This window comes from Pelophylax lessonae (genome assembly GCF_965119305.1).
Source record: "Pelophylax lessonae genome assembly, chromosome: 5".
Classification (NCBI taxonomy): Eukaryota; Metazoa; Chordata; class Amphibia; order Anura; family Ranidae; genus Pelophylax; species Pelophylax lessonae.
Genome location: NC_138772.1, coordinates 129,863,599 through 129,881,098, shown reverse-complemented (window position 1 = coordinate 129,881,098; position 17,500 = coordinate 129,863,599). Strand labels below are relative to the sequence as shown.

The following is a 17,500-nucleotide window of genomic DNA, read 5'->3' as shown; positions in this document are numbered from 1 at the left end:
AGTTTAGTCCAAAAGAAAATTAAAAAAAAATAAAAAACTATGAAAATGAGTGTTTTACAAGGCTGTAATAAAGATCCTTATTCTTGTGTTAAATCTTTGTGAACTGAGCCTATTGTAAGAAGAGAAATGACACGCCCCTAGCTGATGAATCAGCAAAATATGATTGGCTAACCGTCAAGTCAACCCCCCCCCCCCCCCCACGTTCTTTCTTTGTATTGACTTTTCAAAATAACAAATGTCTGGATGAAATAATACAGTGTAACTAAAGGCACAGCTCTGTTTAGATTTGGATAGCCTGGTGAGGGATTAGAACCTCTGTCATGTTTTTATTGCTCTCTGTGGGCTTAATTCACAAAGAGTTAATTTCCCCTTAAAATCGGAGACAAGCTAACCACTTCAATTCCCAAGAAAATACCACTAAAATAAAGCATGAGTTATTTCATCAAAATATGAGGTATTTTACCCATGAAACCATGCAGTATTTTATCTCATGGTGTGATATCCAGGATGGATACAGTGGAGAAAGATAAAACACCTGTCAGGTTTTTTTTTTTAACTGAAAAAAAAGGTAAAATGGTTTAAAGAAATATGCCAACTCACTATGTCAGTGTGCTCCCTGCAGCATACGGAATAATACAACGGAAAAAGGTGAAAGCAATACCAGTAAAAGGGGAGCTGCTCTCAGAGGACACATGTGGTGTATCAAAAACAACTAAGTTCAAAGTTCAATTAAGTAATTACAAAATATCTTTATAAACGTCAAATATTGAATGAGAAAAGTAAAAAAAAAAAAATAATATATATATATATATATATATATATATATATATATATATATATATATATATATATATATATATATATATATATACACATACACATACACATCTCACTTCCTGTTTTGACTATGGGGCAAGAAGTGAAGGGAAATCTCCCCCAATGACAATGTTGTATTTTTTTATTGGTAGAAGAAGGGTATGTATATATATATATATATACATACCCTATATATATATGTCCTACTTCCACCAAAAAAAAAAATACAACATTGTCATTGAGGAGATTTCCCTTCACTTATTGCTCCATAGCTAAATCAGGAAGTGAGAGGAAATCCCTACAAATTAAAAAAATCCCTTGGGGACCCCCAGGTCACCAGAACTAGTGCCCCCATTGGAAGATTTTCCCTCTAATACTTTTCTGGGGACAACCCAAAATGTGAGATTTACCTTTACCTTCAATGATCATGATAAACAGGACAAATAGAGAGGGTGAATCTCCCTAACGGTGGCACAGACAGCAATAAAAATCTGACGGGGGTCTAATCCATCTCCATTCTATCCAAAAGAAAAAAAATATGTTTTGTCTTTAGTATTACTTGATGTAAATCAAAAGCAATGGTTCTGTTTTTCATATTTAGGTTTCTATGCATTACTGTTGAGAAAATGATCCAAAAACGTAGAGACTACTCCATATTGGCTATTGTATTTTTACATTCCTTATATACCTAATGCCTGGACCACTACTTATTCAACTCATGCATTTTTTTTTTCTTCCTTATGGAATTGACTTTAACAAAGTTTTATGAGTTATTTACTGAGTGTTTTTGGTTTGTGAGGTAAAAAGCTCATCAGATGATAGTGAACTGACATTTCCAGCATCTCATGAGATAATTGGAAAAAAATGTATCACGTGATTCAATGATCTCAGATATTATTTAGTGAATTAAGCCCTGTGTCTGGAAAATTGACTCAATTTGTCCCTGATTACAAGGAATGACAGCGAGGGGAAATCCAAAATAAATGTTGTGTTGCCACCAGAACAGGAATCTTGTTCTGGTGACAATTTGTTTTTGCGCCAAAACTCTTGTTCTGGTGACAATTCCGAGGATATTTCCCTCACATTGAAAATTTCCTCTCACTTCCTGTTGAGTCTCCAGGACAGGAAGTCCAGGGGAAATCTTCCTAATAGACCACTGATGATAAAAAAAAGAAAAAAAAGTGGTTTTAACCCTTTGCATGTTTAAAAAAAAAAAAGTCTTATCTTGAGATACACTTAGGGGTTGAGTAATAAATGCCTTCAGCCAAGATTCATACAACGTTCATCCAGGATTCACGTTTCCAGTTGAATCCAAGTAGAATAAAAGTATGAATCTTGGGTGAAAGTTGTTTGAAAACATTTATAAATAGTTCCCTCAAGCTGGCCATACACAAACATTTATCTCCTTTAGTCTGAGGACTAACTAAAAGAAATCTAACAGATTCTTCCATCGCCACACACACGCAGCAATCAAATTGAACGATTCTTCAAAGAATGGGACAATATGAACCAATTTGTAAAATAAAAAAAGACTCAAACTGTGTCATTGATTGAATCTGAGCAAAACTGATTGATTTTATTCTGATCATTTTGGAGAGAAAATTGTAATAAAGTAGATAGATTGATACAATAAATAAGGGTATGATGCACTGAGCAAACTTTTCTGTCTTCCAATCGTACATCTCTCCCAGACAGTAGATCAATCATCAGTACGATCCTAAGGATACTATAACAGCGAGGGTGGGTGAATCTCCCACTGCTGGTTATTCGATTTTGACACCTGGTGGTGCTGGCTTTTAGAACACCTGAACGGTGCCTGAATCCGACTGCATGCAGGTGAAGTTCAGTTGACAATATTCCACCACCTGGCTCATGAAAAAATTATTTTTGCCAAACTGGGTGTTGCTGCCAGGGCCACACACAGGGCGAATGTGTAGTATTATGCTTCTGGTAGGTGATTAATACAAGTCTGTACATCAGACTAAAAAGAGGGAAACCCAAGGAGCAAAGAGGGACTTGGTGTCTAAATATGGACAATTCCAAATTAAGGACAATAAAGATGGACAATCCCTCCAAAAGATGGACAATTCTTATAAATGAAGGTGGACAATCTCTCTAAATGAATGACAGCCCCTCTAAATTAAGGACAGTAAAGATGGACAACCCCTCCAAAAGATGGACAATTCTTATAAATGAAGGTGGACAGTCCTTGCAAATAATGGATGGTATAGATGGACAATCCCTCTAAATGAAGGTCAGTATAGATGGACAGTCCCTCTAAATGAAGGTCAGCAAAGATGGACAATCCCTCTAAATGAAGAGCAGTAAAGATGGACAATCCCTCTAAATGAAGGGCAGTAAAGATGGACAATCCCTCTAAATGAAGGGCAGTAAAGATGGACAGTCCCTCTAAATGAAGGTCAGTATAGATGGACAGTCCCTCTAAATGAAGGTCAGTAAAGATGGACAATCCCTCTAAATGAAGGGCAGTAAAGATGGACAATCCCTCTAAATGAAGGGCAGTATAGATGGACAGTCCCTCTAAATGAAGGTCAGCAAAGATGGACAATCCCTCTAAATGAAGGTCAGTAAAGATGGACAATCCCTCTAAATGAAGGTCAGTAAAGATGGACAATCCCTCTAAATGAAGGTCAGTAAAGATGGACAATCCCTCTAAATGAAGGGCAGTATAGATGGACAGTCCCTCTAAATGAAGGTCAGCAAAGATGGACAATCCCTCTAAATGAAGGTCAGTAAAGATGGACAATCCCTCTAAATGAAGGGCAGTAAAGATGGACAGTCCCTCTAAATGAAGGTCAGTATAGATGGACAGTCCCTCTAAATGAAGGTCAGTAAAGATGGACAATCCCTCTAAATGAAGGTCAGTATAGATGGACAATCCCTCTAAATGAAGGGCAGTAAAGATGGACAATCCCTCTAAATGAAGGGCAGTAAAGATGGACAATCCCTCTAAATGAAGGTCAGTATAGATCAGGGGTCTTCAAATTATGGCCCTCCAGTTGTTCAGGAACTACAATTCCCATCATACCTAGTCATGTCTGTGAATGTCCGATTTTTACAATGCCTCATGGGATGTGTAGTTCCGCAACATCTGGAGGGCCGCAGTTTGAAGATCCCTGGTATAGATGGACAAACCCTCTAAATGAAGGACAGTAAAGATGGACAATTCCACAAAATGAAGAACAGTAAGGATGGACAATTCCACAAAATGAAGGACAGTAAGGATGGATAAGCCCTCTAAAGCACAGTAAAGATTGACAATCCTTGTATATGAGGGACAGTAAAGATGGACAATCCCTCTAAATGATGGACAGTAAAGATGGACAATTCCACTCCAGTAAAGATGGACAATGCCTCTAAATGATGGACAATAGTGATGGACAATTCTTCTAAATCAAGGACAGTAAAGATGGTTAATTCTTCTAAATGAAGGTTAGTAAAAAAAAATTTTAAGGACAGCAAAGATGGAGAATTCATCTAAATCAAGGACAGTAAAGATGGACAATCCTTATAAATGCTGGGCAGTCAGGAGCTTTAAGGTTGGTGGACATAAAGCAGTAGCAGTAGGGTTCATTTACTAAAACTGGAGAGTTGAGAATCCGGTACAGCTGTGTATGGTAGCCAATCAGCTTCTAACTTTAGTGTGTTCAGTTAGGCTTTGACAATAAAACCTACAAGCCGATTGGTTTCTTTGCAGAGCTGCACCAGATTTTGTACTCTCCAGCTTTGGTAAATAAACCCCAAAGTGTTCATTTTTGCTTATTTTTCACTTATCTTGGTGAATAAGGTCAGAAAAAGCCACAACTCATTGTGCAGAAAACACCCAATCACATGGAAGGAAAATAATCCGAATTCTTGCTGGCACCTGACTGAAGTGATCAGAACTCACTCTTATCGGGGTTGATTTATTAAAACTGGAGAGTAGTAAATGTGGTGCAGCTGTGCTATATAAGCCAATCAGCTTCCAGGTCTTATTGTCAAAGTTTATTTAGAAGCTGATTGGCTAGCATGCAGCAGATTTAATACATAAACCCCTTTGTCTCTTTCCAGAGAGATTTCTCTTAGTGAATGAGGGGTATTTCTGGTGACTTCCAATCACGTTCCAGCAAAGGTTTTATTTTCCTTGCAGGTGATTGGTTGTTCCTTGTAGAGTGTCCATGCTGCACTCCTTTAGTCCCCCCTCCCCCAGTAATGGTATGTTTCTCTTAGTAGTGACACAGACTGTATGAGGTGAGTGCTTTGTGTACCTCCGCCACCTCACCCTCCGGTCGCCACGTGTTCCTGTTTATGTGTAGTGGAGGGAGGAGGGGGAGGGGGGATGTGACCACACACTGTTTGGGAATTCCGTGTCCCCGGGACGGCCACACACACCCGCATAGCACGGCGCACATTGTCTTGGCAATAATTATGTTACACAACTGTGAACGTATAGAGCCCCCGCCCCCCATTAACCCTCCCCAGCCCGCTGCTTCCTCCTGAACAATGAGGGCACGGCGGAGTAGTATGCGGAGGGGGGAGGGGAGGCTGACTTGGCGCCAGAGGCGCAGGAATAGGGAGCGCGGCGAAGCCAATGAATGAGAAGAGCGGAGGAAACAAACCCGTCAGCCAGAGCTGGGGACCCGAACGAGGCTGAGGGGAGGGGCTAGCGGGACAGGCGTCGGCCAATCGGTGGCCACCAAAAGGGACGCTTTACACACACTGGCACTCAATGCCGCACTATACTATGATCGCCTACTACGAGCAGCCAGAGTCCATGCGCCGGCCGCTCCTTCCCCGCAACCTGCTGACTCGGCTCATCCCGGGAAGATGCAGCCTCTCCCCTCCTCATCCGCTGCATGCTCCGCACACACCCCTCTCTACTGGAGTCCTCCAACCGACAGGAGCGATCCGATGTATACAGCTGGGGGAGGGACACCGAGCACTGTGTATATATATATATATATATATGTGTGTGTGTGCATTAAACATCCGAAACCATTCCTAGACCATGTACACATCACGATCTCCTATGTGCCCCGATTACATGTACACGTGATGGGATCATCCATTACAGGGCCATATACCCCTCCATCACATGGATATATCACATCATTTATTACACAGAGCCATATACCCCTCCATCACATGGATATATCACATCATTTATTACACAGAGCCATATACCCCTCCATCATACTACACCCCTCCATCACATGGATATATCACATCATCTATTACACACAGCCATATACACCTCCATCATACTACACCCCTCCATCACATGGATATATCCAATCATCTATTACATGAATACAACTCATCTGTCCCCTTATTATTACTACAACCCCCGGCTCTGTGCATCTATTACATATCCTACCAATGTCATCATATACACATCCTCCATTTATCACATGTACTCATTTATCACATGTACACATACCCTCTTCATCTTGTACAAACATCATCTATTCAGTAACTTCACGTACACATGCTCGGTATTTGTATTAGATGTTCTATGCTATTATTAGAGGAAACTGATTTAGAATATTCCCTATTCATTTATTACTTGTACACTACATCATCTATTCATTTATTAGATGAACACTACATCTATTCATTTATTAGATGAACACACAAGCCTGATCATTTATTAGGTATATACAATGTGTCCTGTGCATGTATTTATTAGCTGTATACAGCATGTTCTATGCATTTATTATTCACATCTAATAAACATGTATACATCCGATAGATACATACATCTAATAAACACACACAACATGCTACATACATCAAATAAATGCACAAATAATGTTGTATGTATACCCAACAAACAAATACATAGAGAATATTGTGTACATCTCACACATGGAATGTGGGGTGTACATCTAATACATGTATGCATAGAGCATGGGGCGTACAGCTAATAAATAAAGGATGCTGTAAAGAATCGAATAAATGTATTAGAAGCACCCAGCAAGCTGTAATAAATTATAAGATATACACCCCCGTGTTCTAGGAGTTCTATTTATTAGATGTACACACCATGCTCTATGCATTTATTTATTAGATGTACACACCAGGCTCTATGCATTTATTTATTAGATGTACACACCATGCTCTATGCATTTATTTATTAGATGTACACACCAGGCTCTATGCATTTATTTATTAGATGTACACACCAGGCTCTATGCATTTATTTATTAGATGTACACACCAGGCTCTATGCATTTATTTATTAGATGTACACACCAGGCTCTATGCATTTATTTATTCAATGTACACACCATGCTCTATGCATTTATTTATTACATGTACATACCATGCTCTATGCATTTATTTATTAGATGTACACACCATGCTCTATGCATTTATTTATTAGATGTACACACCATGCTCTATGCATTTATTTGTCAGATAAACACAACATGCATTTATACGATGTTTACAACATGCTCTATGCATTTATAAGATATATACATCTTCTATGCATTTATTTATCAGATAAATACAAAATGCCCCATGCATTTATCAGATGCACACACCATGGTCTATACATTTATTTATCATATAAATAAATGCACGAAGCATGTTGTATTTATCAGATAAATAAAACATGCATTTATTTATCAGATGTACACCCATGCTCTATGAATGCATTTATAAGATATAGATACAACATGTTCTAAGCATTTATCAGATGCACACACCATGCTCTATGCATTTATGTAATATAACATTCTCCATGCATTTATCAAATGCACACACCATGGTTTATGCATTTATGAGATAAATAGAACATGTATTTATTTATCAGATGTACACCCCATGCTCTATGCATGCATTTATAGGATGTATACATGTTCTATGCATTTATTGGATGTACACACCATGCTCTATGCATTTATTTATCACATAAGTACAACATGCTCTATGCTTTTATCAGATGCACACACTATGCTCTATGCATTTATTTATCAGATGTACACCCCATGCTCTATGCATGCATTTATAGGATGTATACATGTTCTATGCATTTATTAGATGTACACACCATGCTCTATGCATTTATTTATCAGATAAATACAACATGCTCTATGCATTTATCATGTGTACACGCTATGCTCTATGCATTTATGTATTATATGTACACACTATGCTCTATGCATTTATGTATTATATGTACACACTATGCTCTGTGCATTTATTTATCAGATGTACACACCATGCTTTATGCATTTATTTATCAGATGTACACACTATGCTCTATGCATTTATCAGATGTACACACTAAGCTCTATGCATTTATTTATCAGATGTACACGCCATGCTTTATGCATGCATTTATAAGCTGTATACATGTTCTATGCATTTATCAGATGTACACACCATGCTTTATGCATTTATTTATTAGACATACACACCATGCTCTATGCATGCATTTATAAGCTGTATACATGTTCTATGCATTTATCAGATGTACACCCCATGCTCTATGCATGCCTTTATAAGATGTTTACATCTATGCATTTATTTATCAGGTAAATACAACATGCTCCATGCATTTATCAAATGCACACAGCATGGTCAATGCATTTATTTATCAGATAAATAGAATATGTATATGTATTATATGTACACACTATGCTCTATGCATGTATTTATAAGATGTATACAACTTGTTCTAAGCTTTTATTAGATGAAATATATTTATTTGAATGTACTAAATAATAAACCCTGAAAAAAACGTGTCCTATTCTGCTGTCATTAAACCACACCTTCCTCTCCCTCCATGCATACATACATTAAATGGAATCAGTTATTGTTTTCTCCCAAGCTTTTCAAATGATTTATGAATATAAAGCACTGACCCTGAAATCAACAAACTCGTTTCTTTGTTTATTTGTATTTCCAATGTACAATCAACAGCCATTTCATTGTATGCAAACTTTTCCTTTGTAAAAAAAAATAAATAAAAACAACAGAATAATATATTTCACCTCCTAATTTTTAGAACTGTGTTAATCACGTTAAGTGCTTTACAGCTAACTAAACGTACCAAGGCCTCTGAGCTTTGCCATGATGCCACTCCAGATTTCTACCAATACCCACAGCAGTCATAAAAAATTACAAACTTTCAATTGAAGGATTACAAATATTGAAATGCATGGAAAGGAAGTTGGATAGATTGTATGGAATAAATAAAACACAAAGGACACCCATCTCCGTGTGCAGGCAGAAAAGGTCAGGGAAATATATGGTTAAACACACCATGTATGTATTATGGATGTCTAATCACACATACATAGCAATAAATAATAATAAATATTTATAATAAAATAAATAACATTCTGATTACACACCTATCGGGTGTATGGAATGCATTCATGCAGGATCAGCTTTTCTTTTTATCTAATTAAGCAAAAAAAAAATGTTAAATAAAATAAAAAATGGGAATGTTACCAAAATGTGAAGTGTATATTTGCAGCAGTCCTGAGATGTAAGGTGAATGCCCCCAGTGCCCCCACTACAAGGCTCCCAGCACAAATCACACACAGCATGTTGTTGACTCCAGGAAAAAAAACTGGAATGGATACTTACAGATTTTTAGGTCGCCCTACAGAAAGTAAAAAAGAAAAATCTGCAACAAGTGAACAGAATGACAGCAGAGGCTTTCTCCCGGGTGATGGAAAGAAAGGCTTTTTAATCGGAGGAGATTCTTTGCACCTCCACTCAACATTTTTGTTTTTACTAGAGGCTGACTCTTCCCATCCCTCCTCCCCTCCCCCCACAGAGCCACCATTGTTATTTCTTACAAATGCAGGAAAATTATGAATGGCTGTGTGAGCGAGGAGGGGGGGGGGGGGGCGCAGGATCCATCGATGGCTCTGTGCGGACGATCTAGTGCTGCGATCTCCAATAAGGAGGGGGGAGGGGATGCTGCATTTCAGGAACTTATAAAAAAAAAAGGGGGAGTATAAAAAAAATAAAGATAAACAAAGCCAAGTGTTGGCATGCCATGCCCCCCCCCCTCCTCCAATTGCTGCAGTGCATGTCGGCCGATGCAGAAGCCTGGTGTATGATCATCCTACTACACCCCTCCCCCCATTTACTCGTGAAAGCGATCTACCTATTCAAAGTCCTCAAGCCATATTGGCAAACAGCAAAAGGAACTGCACGACCTCCTCCCCTCCCCCTTGCAAGAGTTTTTTTTTCCGCACACCCCAGGGGGAGGAGGGAGAGGGGGGAGGCGGAGAGATGGCCATGCCCCCCCCCCCTTTCCTTCTTCTATTTTACATCCTATTAAAAAAAAAAAGAAATCATTGGCATAGCATTAAACTTCCTTCCCTATAGAGAGTGGGGCGGTGTTCCTGTAGTCCCCATCCATAGAGGAATCTACTAACAGCCCAGCCCCCCTCCTCCCCCAGCCAAACTTGTGCTGCTCCCCTCCCCCTCCGATCTCTCTCTTCTCCCCCGATCTAATTGAGAAGCCGGGATTCCTCACGTGAGGAGTTGATTTGTAGTTTGAACACGTGGCTCATTCAAAAAGCCGGAATATTAAAGTGTTTGTCCTCTCCCCTCCTCCGCTCCTCTCTCTCGCTTTTTATTTAGAGGCGGCGCCTGCATTCACGTAGACTGACATTTTCACAGTCTGCCTGCCAAAAGCAGTTTTTTTTTTTTTTTTTAGGGGGGGTGTCAGACAAAAAGTAGTTTTTTTTTTTGTTTTTTTTTGCTTTTCCTCCTCCTTTTTTTTTTCTTGCTCAGCCCGCCATTCTACTCAAAAAGCTGCTTTTCCTTTTTTATTTTTTTCGGCACATCCGGCTCGCAGCGCCCCGATCCCCGCCGCCGCTTCTCCTCCTCCTCCTCCTCCGCCAGCACCGCCGCCGCTCCTCCACTCACTCCTCGCAGCTCCGCGGCCGCCCCTTCTATCTTCCTTCCTCCTCCGCGATCCGGGCGGGCGGCTTGTAAGTCCGGGGAAGGGGGGACACCGATCGCCCCCCTCCTTCTTCTTCTCTTTTTTTTTTTTTTTTTTTTGTTTTTATGTTTTTGTTATTTTTAAAATGAACAAGCTGTACATCGGAAACCTCAGCGAGAACGTCAGCCCCCCGGATCTGGAAAGTCTCTTCAAGGAGTCGAAGATCCCGTTCACCGGCCAGTTTCTGGTCAAGACTGGATACGCGTTTGTGGACTGCCCCGATGAGAATTGGGCGATGAAGGCCATCGATACCCTCTCAGGTAGGCATCTATGGGGGGATCGGGGAGGGGGGGGGGCAGCACTGCCCGAACTTTGCTGGGGGGACATTTAAAAGGATCGGTGCCGTGACTTTGCCCAAGCGATCCCACCCATCAGACTGCGGTGGGTGGCGGCCCCTTAGCAGATCGCTGGGTCGTGTCACAAGTTCGGATGGAGTGACAACGTGTGTGTGTGTGAAGGCTGCCACCTTCTGCACCCCCTGTGCCAGCCCTGCCCTGGGTACATCGGGATTGTGTGTAAAAGCTGCCACCTTCTGCACCCCCTGTGCCAGCCCTGCCCTGGGCACATCAGAATCATCTGCGTGCACTGCTACCTCCTGCCCTGGGTAGATTGCAATCTTGTGTGTTCTCTGCCACCCCCAGTACCAGCCCCAGCGGGATCGTGTGTACACTGCCACCTCCTTCCCTGGGCAGATTGCGATCTGTGTTCTCTGCCACCTCCTGTACCCCCAGTGCCATCCCCAGCAGGATTGTGTGTGTATACCGCCACCCCTGCCCTGGGCACATCAGGATCGCGTGTGCGCTCTGCCACCTCCTGCACCCCCCTGCCCTGGGCACATCAGGATCGCGTGTGCAGTCTGCCACCTCCTGCACCCCCCTGCCCTGGGCACATCAGGATCGCGTGTGCGCTCTGCCACCTCCTGCACCCCCCTGCCCTAGGCACATCAGGATCGCGTGTGCGCTCTGCCACCTCCTGCACCCCCCTGCCCTGGGCACATCAGGATCGTGTGTGCGCTCTGCCACCTACTGTACCCCCCTGCCCTGGGCACATCAGGATCTTGTGTGTGCTCTGCCACCTCCTGCACCCCCTGCCCTGGGCACACCAGGATCGTGTGTGTTCTCTGCCACCCCCTGCCCTTGGCAGATTGGGATCATGTGTGTTCGCTGCCACCCCCTGCCTTAGGCATGTCAGGATCGCGTGTGTGTGCTCTGCCACCTCCTGCACCCCCTGTGCCAGCACCATTGGGATCCTGTGTGCTCTGCCACCCCCTGCTCTGGGCACATTGGGATCGTGTGTGTGCGCTCTGCCACCTCCTGCATCCCCTGTGCCAGCCCTGCCCTGGGCATATTGGGATCGTGTGTGTGCTCTGCACCCCCTATGCCATCCCTGCCCTAGGCACATCGAGATTGCCCCCAAAGTGTCAGGCAGGGGACTACACACCCCCTTCCATTCCTCCTCCATCACCACCACACACCCCCCAACCTCCTTCCCTGGGAACACCCCATGCGATAGATCAGCATCCTGCCCAGTGGTCACATGTGTGCTGTCAGCACAAGGTGGATCTTTAGGTGACCGATCTCCAACGTGTGTGCAGGGGTGGAGGTCACCCAGGTGGACCCATTCATAAATCTCACCATAGGGGCACCCATCGCTTCATTTCTAACACCACCCCACCTATGCTGTCGAAGATTTGCAAGAAAGCAGCTTAAAGCAGCATTCCCCTTCTTCCCTGCGATCACACCCCCTTCCTCCATTTCTGCTCTTTAATTATTCATTATTGCCTTGCTGAGAAGCTGCCGCTTCTTTTAAAACCCCAACCGATCGCCGGCTTCCCCATCTCCTGCACACACTCATTTACACACTCTATGCTTTTTTATTGTATGTGTTTTATTTTTTATATTTTGGAATCTTGATTGATACATTTGTTCAGGGTGTGGAGAGAGGCTGGAGAGCTGCACCGCTTCTCTCCTCCATTCAAACGTGTTGCATCTTCCTGTAAATGGGGAAGGGGAGGAGGTAAGTAGGCCTGTGCAGGTCACCCATTCATACCTTCCACCATAACCTTTTTTTATTTATTTTTTTGTCTTGTGCAGGGAAAGTGGAGCTGCATGGCAAAGTTATAGAAGTTGAGCATTCGGTCCCCAAAAGGCAGAGGTAATTTTTAAAAAAAATATTTTAAAATAAATGAGTTGGGCGTGTGTTAAATATTTTGCAAAAATGAAGCTGTTTTTTGAATCTTGATAAAGATTTGGGTGTCTTGTAAATGCAAAAATGAAGAGTTGGATGTTTATTAAATATTTGTTGATGTGGTGGTGTGTTTTTTGTTTATTTTTTTTTATTTATTTATTTTTTTTGCTGCTGTAGCAGGATGTTTTTATTCCAATATTTACTATTTGATCTAGTTTTTGCTTATTTTATTTTTAAGAGAGGGGTGGAAGTGAGAATTGTCATTGGTTGAGTTTGTGCAATGAGATGTTGCAGGATTTATTACAAAATGTGGTAGTAGTAGTAGTGTGCTGTACTGAGTGTTGTGGTTTTATGTCACCAACACGTGATCTCAATCTTTTATATATGAGGCTTGATTCACAAATTTAAAACAGGCTGAGGATCTTTAAAACAAACAAACAAAGTGGCTTATTTTTAGTCCAGTGAGATTTGAAATTAGTCATGTGGTTAAAAATAAAGATCGTTATCTCATGTAAAGCTTTATTAAGAAGGCTCAAAGGTGCTGTTTTTTATTTCCACCCCTGTTGTGTTTTTTTTTTTTTTTCTTCTTCTTGTTTATTTGCTCCACTTGGCCTCCCCCCTCCCCCCTTTTTTCCACCATGTCTTTTCTTTTAGATTTTATTGTGGCCCAGGCATTTAAATAAAAATGAGTGGTTTACTTTAAATGCAAATGTGTGCGTTTTTGCACTTCAAAAGTTGCAGCCCAGGAGCAGATAAATGGGATTATTTTGCACCCCCTCCCTTCTATGCATGCTGTGCGTGTTGTTTGCCTGTGGTCTCTTTGCATGATCATTGGGCCTCACACAGAACCTGCTGCCATTTTTGGGAGGCCCAATTGGGGACCCTTCTATTGTACTCCAATGAATGTATTTTTTTTTCCCCAACGCCCCCACCAGAGCACATGGAGGAAAATTCAGAGGGGCCAGGTCTAAAAGTTAAAAAAAAAAAAAAAAGTGACGTGTAAGCTGATGCTTATGTTTTTATGCTTTGAATCCTTCTATTTTTGTGCTTCCTTCTCGTGCTGTATATGTGTCAAATATGCTGTTTAATCCCAATTTTGGGTTTTTAACAAGCTATTTTTTTGTTAAACGTCATAATACACATCCAGGGTGTTGGCTTACTGCTTTAAATCTGCAGTTGTAACCTTTTTATTTAATTTTTATTTTTTTATAGAAGCTTTGCTTTTGGTTATTAGCTGAATTGTGATAATTTGCCATAATTGTTATAAGGATATTTAGTCCTTTTCTCATCATAGCAGATTATTGGTTTGAAAAATGTGCTTTAAATTGCAAAGCTGTGTAAAGTGAATTATTTTTTGATTTATGTTCAAAGGCTCTGCAATAGGGCTCGTGCTTGTAGGCCCTGTGTGGGTTTGTAACACGTAGCAGAGATGGAAGTTGGGTATTGGTGGCGTTCTGTTGGTGGGTGGGGGAAGTGTAAGGGTTTATTTATTTATTTTGTGTGTGTGATGGTGTGTTTTTTTTGTTTTTTTTCTTTTGTTTGTAAATTTCTTATTCTATATACTATCCCTGTATTTTGTAGGGTTAAATAAGGTGTGGGTGGTGGGAAAGGTCTTTTGTTTGATGTTCGCATGGTAAATGTGTACCCAGTGAGAGCCCACCCACTCTGCTGGTATGTTGAAAATCTAAGGTTCACTTTTCAGTGAGGCCCTCCAGTCAGTCGACATCTTCCATGTGTCCCCACCTCCCCCCTCCTCTAAAGAATAGCATGGCGGCTGTTTGGGTGTTTTTTTTTTTTTTTCTTCAACCCCCCCCCCCCTCCTCTCCTTTTGCTGGAGTCATGGTTGGGTAAAACCTACTGAATGAAATTCAAATTTTATTTTCTGCCCCTTTTCGCGCCTCTTAAAAACTTCCTGCAAGATTGAGTGAATTTCTAACTTTCTCATACCGTGCGTGTGTTTGTGAATGCACAGATCTTCCCCTCCCCCTCACCACCACCACTCCTCATTAGTTTGATTCTTTCAGAAGCAGATAAAGCTATGCATTATGGGGCAGGGAGGGGGTTGGGAAATGGCAATCCATATCCTCCTCACGTATAGGGAAGGTCAAGAGGTGGTATCAGTTAGGGTTGCCATAAAGTTGAGCCGAATCCAGAAGACCAATCGTTACAAAGTGTGCTTGATTTGTTATGCAAAGTAAAAATTCTTAGGCCCAGCAGTCACTGCATTCCAAGCCATGTTGGGACTTTGGAGATCTGACATGGACACTCCCACATTGCTGGAATGACCTTTATACCTGCTGTGAAAGGCAGGTTGGGAATATGGTGCTGTGGAAGGCTTATTGAAGCATTAAGACACCGCTATAGGAGAGGAAAAAAAAAAAGGGGCCTTGTCAAGGTTTTCCTGATAGTAGCTGCATGGGGGAGGGGAGAGCCTAGGATCATGCCTCCAGCCCAGTGTTGGTTCCTGATTACACTATTGGAGTCTCCTGTAGGAATGCAGTTTTTTTTTTTTTTGGTGCGCTTTTAGATGTTAATGAATCATGGATGACGATTTTAGGCCAACGTGGTGTGATGCACTTCTGTTAAAAGCTGAAAATGTCTGTATTGGTTGCATACAGCTCAACTGTAGATATTTGTGGATAGCTTTTTTTTTTTTTTTTTTTTTTTTTTTTCCCTATGTTACTAAACGGGGGTGTATTACTGCAATGGAAATAAACTATGGCAGACCCTGACACAAAATCAATAGTTAATAATACACCTTGCGGCACTAATTTGGACCAGCACCCCCCTAATATACATTTGTGCCTTTTTTAAAAAGCATTATTAACATTTTTGTCACATATGTAATGTTCGTATTTGTTTTTTTGACACAATCCTTGCCTTTTTTTTTTTTCCTTTTGAGATCTTTTAGGCTTTTTTATTCTTTTTTTATTTTTTATATAATATATATATATATATATATATATATATATATATATATATATATATAATTTGTGTGTGTGTGTGTGTGTGTGTGTATGTATATGTATATATATATATATATATATAAAAATATATATGTGTGTGTATATGTTTAATCTTGTTGTTAGCACAACACATTCAAATGTGAAATGCATTTTGCCAAGAGAATGCTAATTATTAACCCTGCAGCAGAAAAGTAGGAATGTACAACCATGCATTTTCCTAGATTTCAGACCCTCTGCCAATCATAAAGTTATTGTCATGTTAAACAATGCTGCTAAACTTCTAGGTGGCTGACCTAAAAAAAAAAAACTGTTCCTGAAACGGTTAAAAAGACATGAAAGTCTTAAATATTTCTACATATCTCTAGCAGTTTTCAGTAACTTTTCACCTGACTTCATGAAGTTTTAGCATGAGGGTTGTAGTGGTGTGTGTGTGTGGGGTTTTTCTTTTTATATAATCTATTTATGTTGGTAGCGGTATGGCTTGCTTTATCCAAACTGATGCGCTTTTCTGAATTTTTAAAGTCAAATAAAATTGAATCTTCTGAAAAAACATTTTGAAAAGGCTCAAAATGAAGTCTCTTATTAACTTGGGTTAAATAAAATAATTAAAAAAAATTATATTTTATCCATCTGTAAGTGATATAAATATTTTTATATTATTATTACTATTGTTTGTTTCACACGCAGCCGCTGGTTGCATATCTTTGTCTACGCCTAATGTAGCATCCATCAACATTCACTATGGGACTCTACATTTCCTGTCTTAAGAAGTGTCCATTTTGTATGCAACCTTTCCATTAACCTGTTTTCAGAGTGAACACAGTGGTTTGCAGTCAACCAGCAGGACAGTTTATAGACCCCACCTCCAGTCATTAAATAGTTACAGGTTATATGTAATGTAGGTTTCTGTGTTGTATATGAACAATCTGTAGGGGTGTGTACTTACACAGTGAGCTACATACATGAATGCATGGACAAAGGTGGTTTGGCAGCGTGTGTGTGGGGTTTTTTTTTTTTTTTTTTTTCTTTCCCCTGTAAGTTTCACGGTAATTTTTGTGTTTTCCTGCTTTGGCCCAGAAGTGGTTCTATCAATGTGTAGTATGTTTAAACATTTGTCCCCTTTTTATTTTTATTTTTTTCCAACACTACTGTTACCTCCAGTGAGATTTGGTGGCTCACGTCTTAATATATTGGATTTCAAAATCTTGAAATCAGGATTAAATGTTTCTATAGAAGTGATGTGAACTCCCAACACACTGTGACAGGCAATTGCACACATGTAATTTAAATAAAAAAAGAAGTACAAAGCTGTAAAAAGTAGTATGCATTTGTTTAAAAAAAATATTTGGCATGCAGAGTGCTTTGGACTAGCCAGTGTCTTGTAGTACCCTTCACATAAGTGCCTGATCTCACCCCATGGGCATCTCTCTAACTAAAATAGTATTTTTAAATGGAAAAGACCTCTATCCTGTCCTTTTTTTTTTTTTGTGTAGTTGTATTATTATTATTATTATTATATATAATATATATAGGAGTTGGAATAATGTACACA

General features: G+C 40.4%; 1 protein-coding gene across 1 annotated transcript in view; it reads left to right on the top strand.

Annotated features, from left to right (window-relative positions):
- Positions 1 to 10,508: 10,508 nt before the first annotated feature.
- The window catches only part of IGF2BP3 (insulin like growth factor 2 mRNA binding protein 3), a 165,509-nt gene continuing 158,517 nt past the window's right edge, over positions 10,509 to 17,500 (top strand). Inside the window, exons 1-2 of the mRNA XM_082259698.1 lie at positions 10,509 to 11,055; positions 12,889 to 12,949. Coding sequence (XP_082115824.1) covers positions 10,881 to 11,055; positions 12,889 to 12,949 — 236 coding nt within the window. The 5' untranslated portion in view covers positions 10,509 to 10,880. The remainder of the gene's footprint in view (positions 11,056 to 12,888; positions 12,950 to 17,500) is intronic.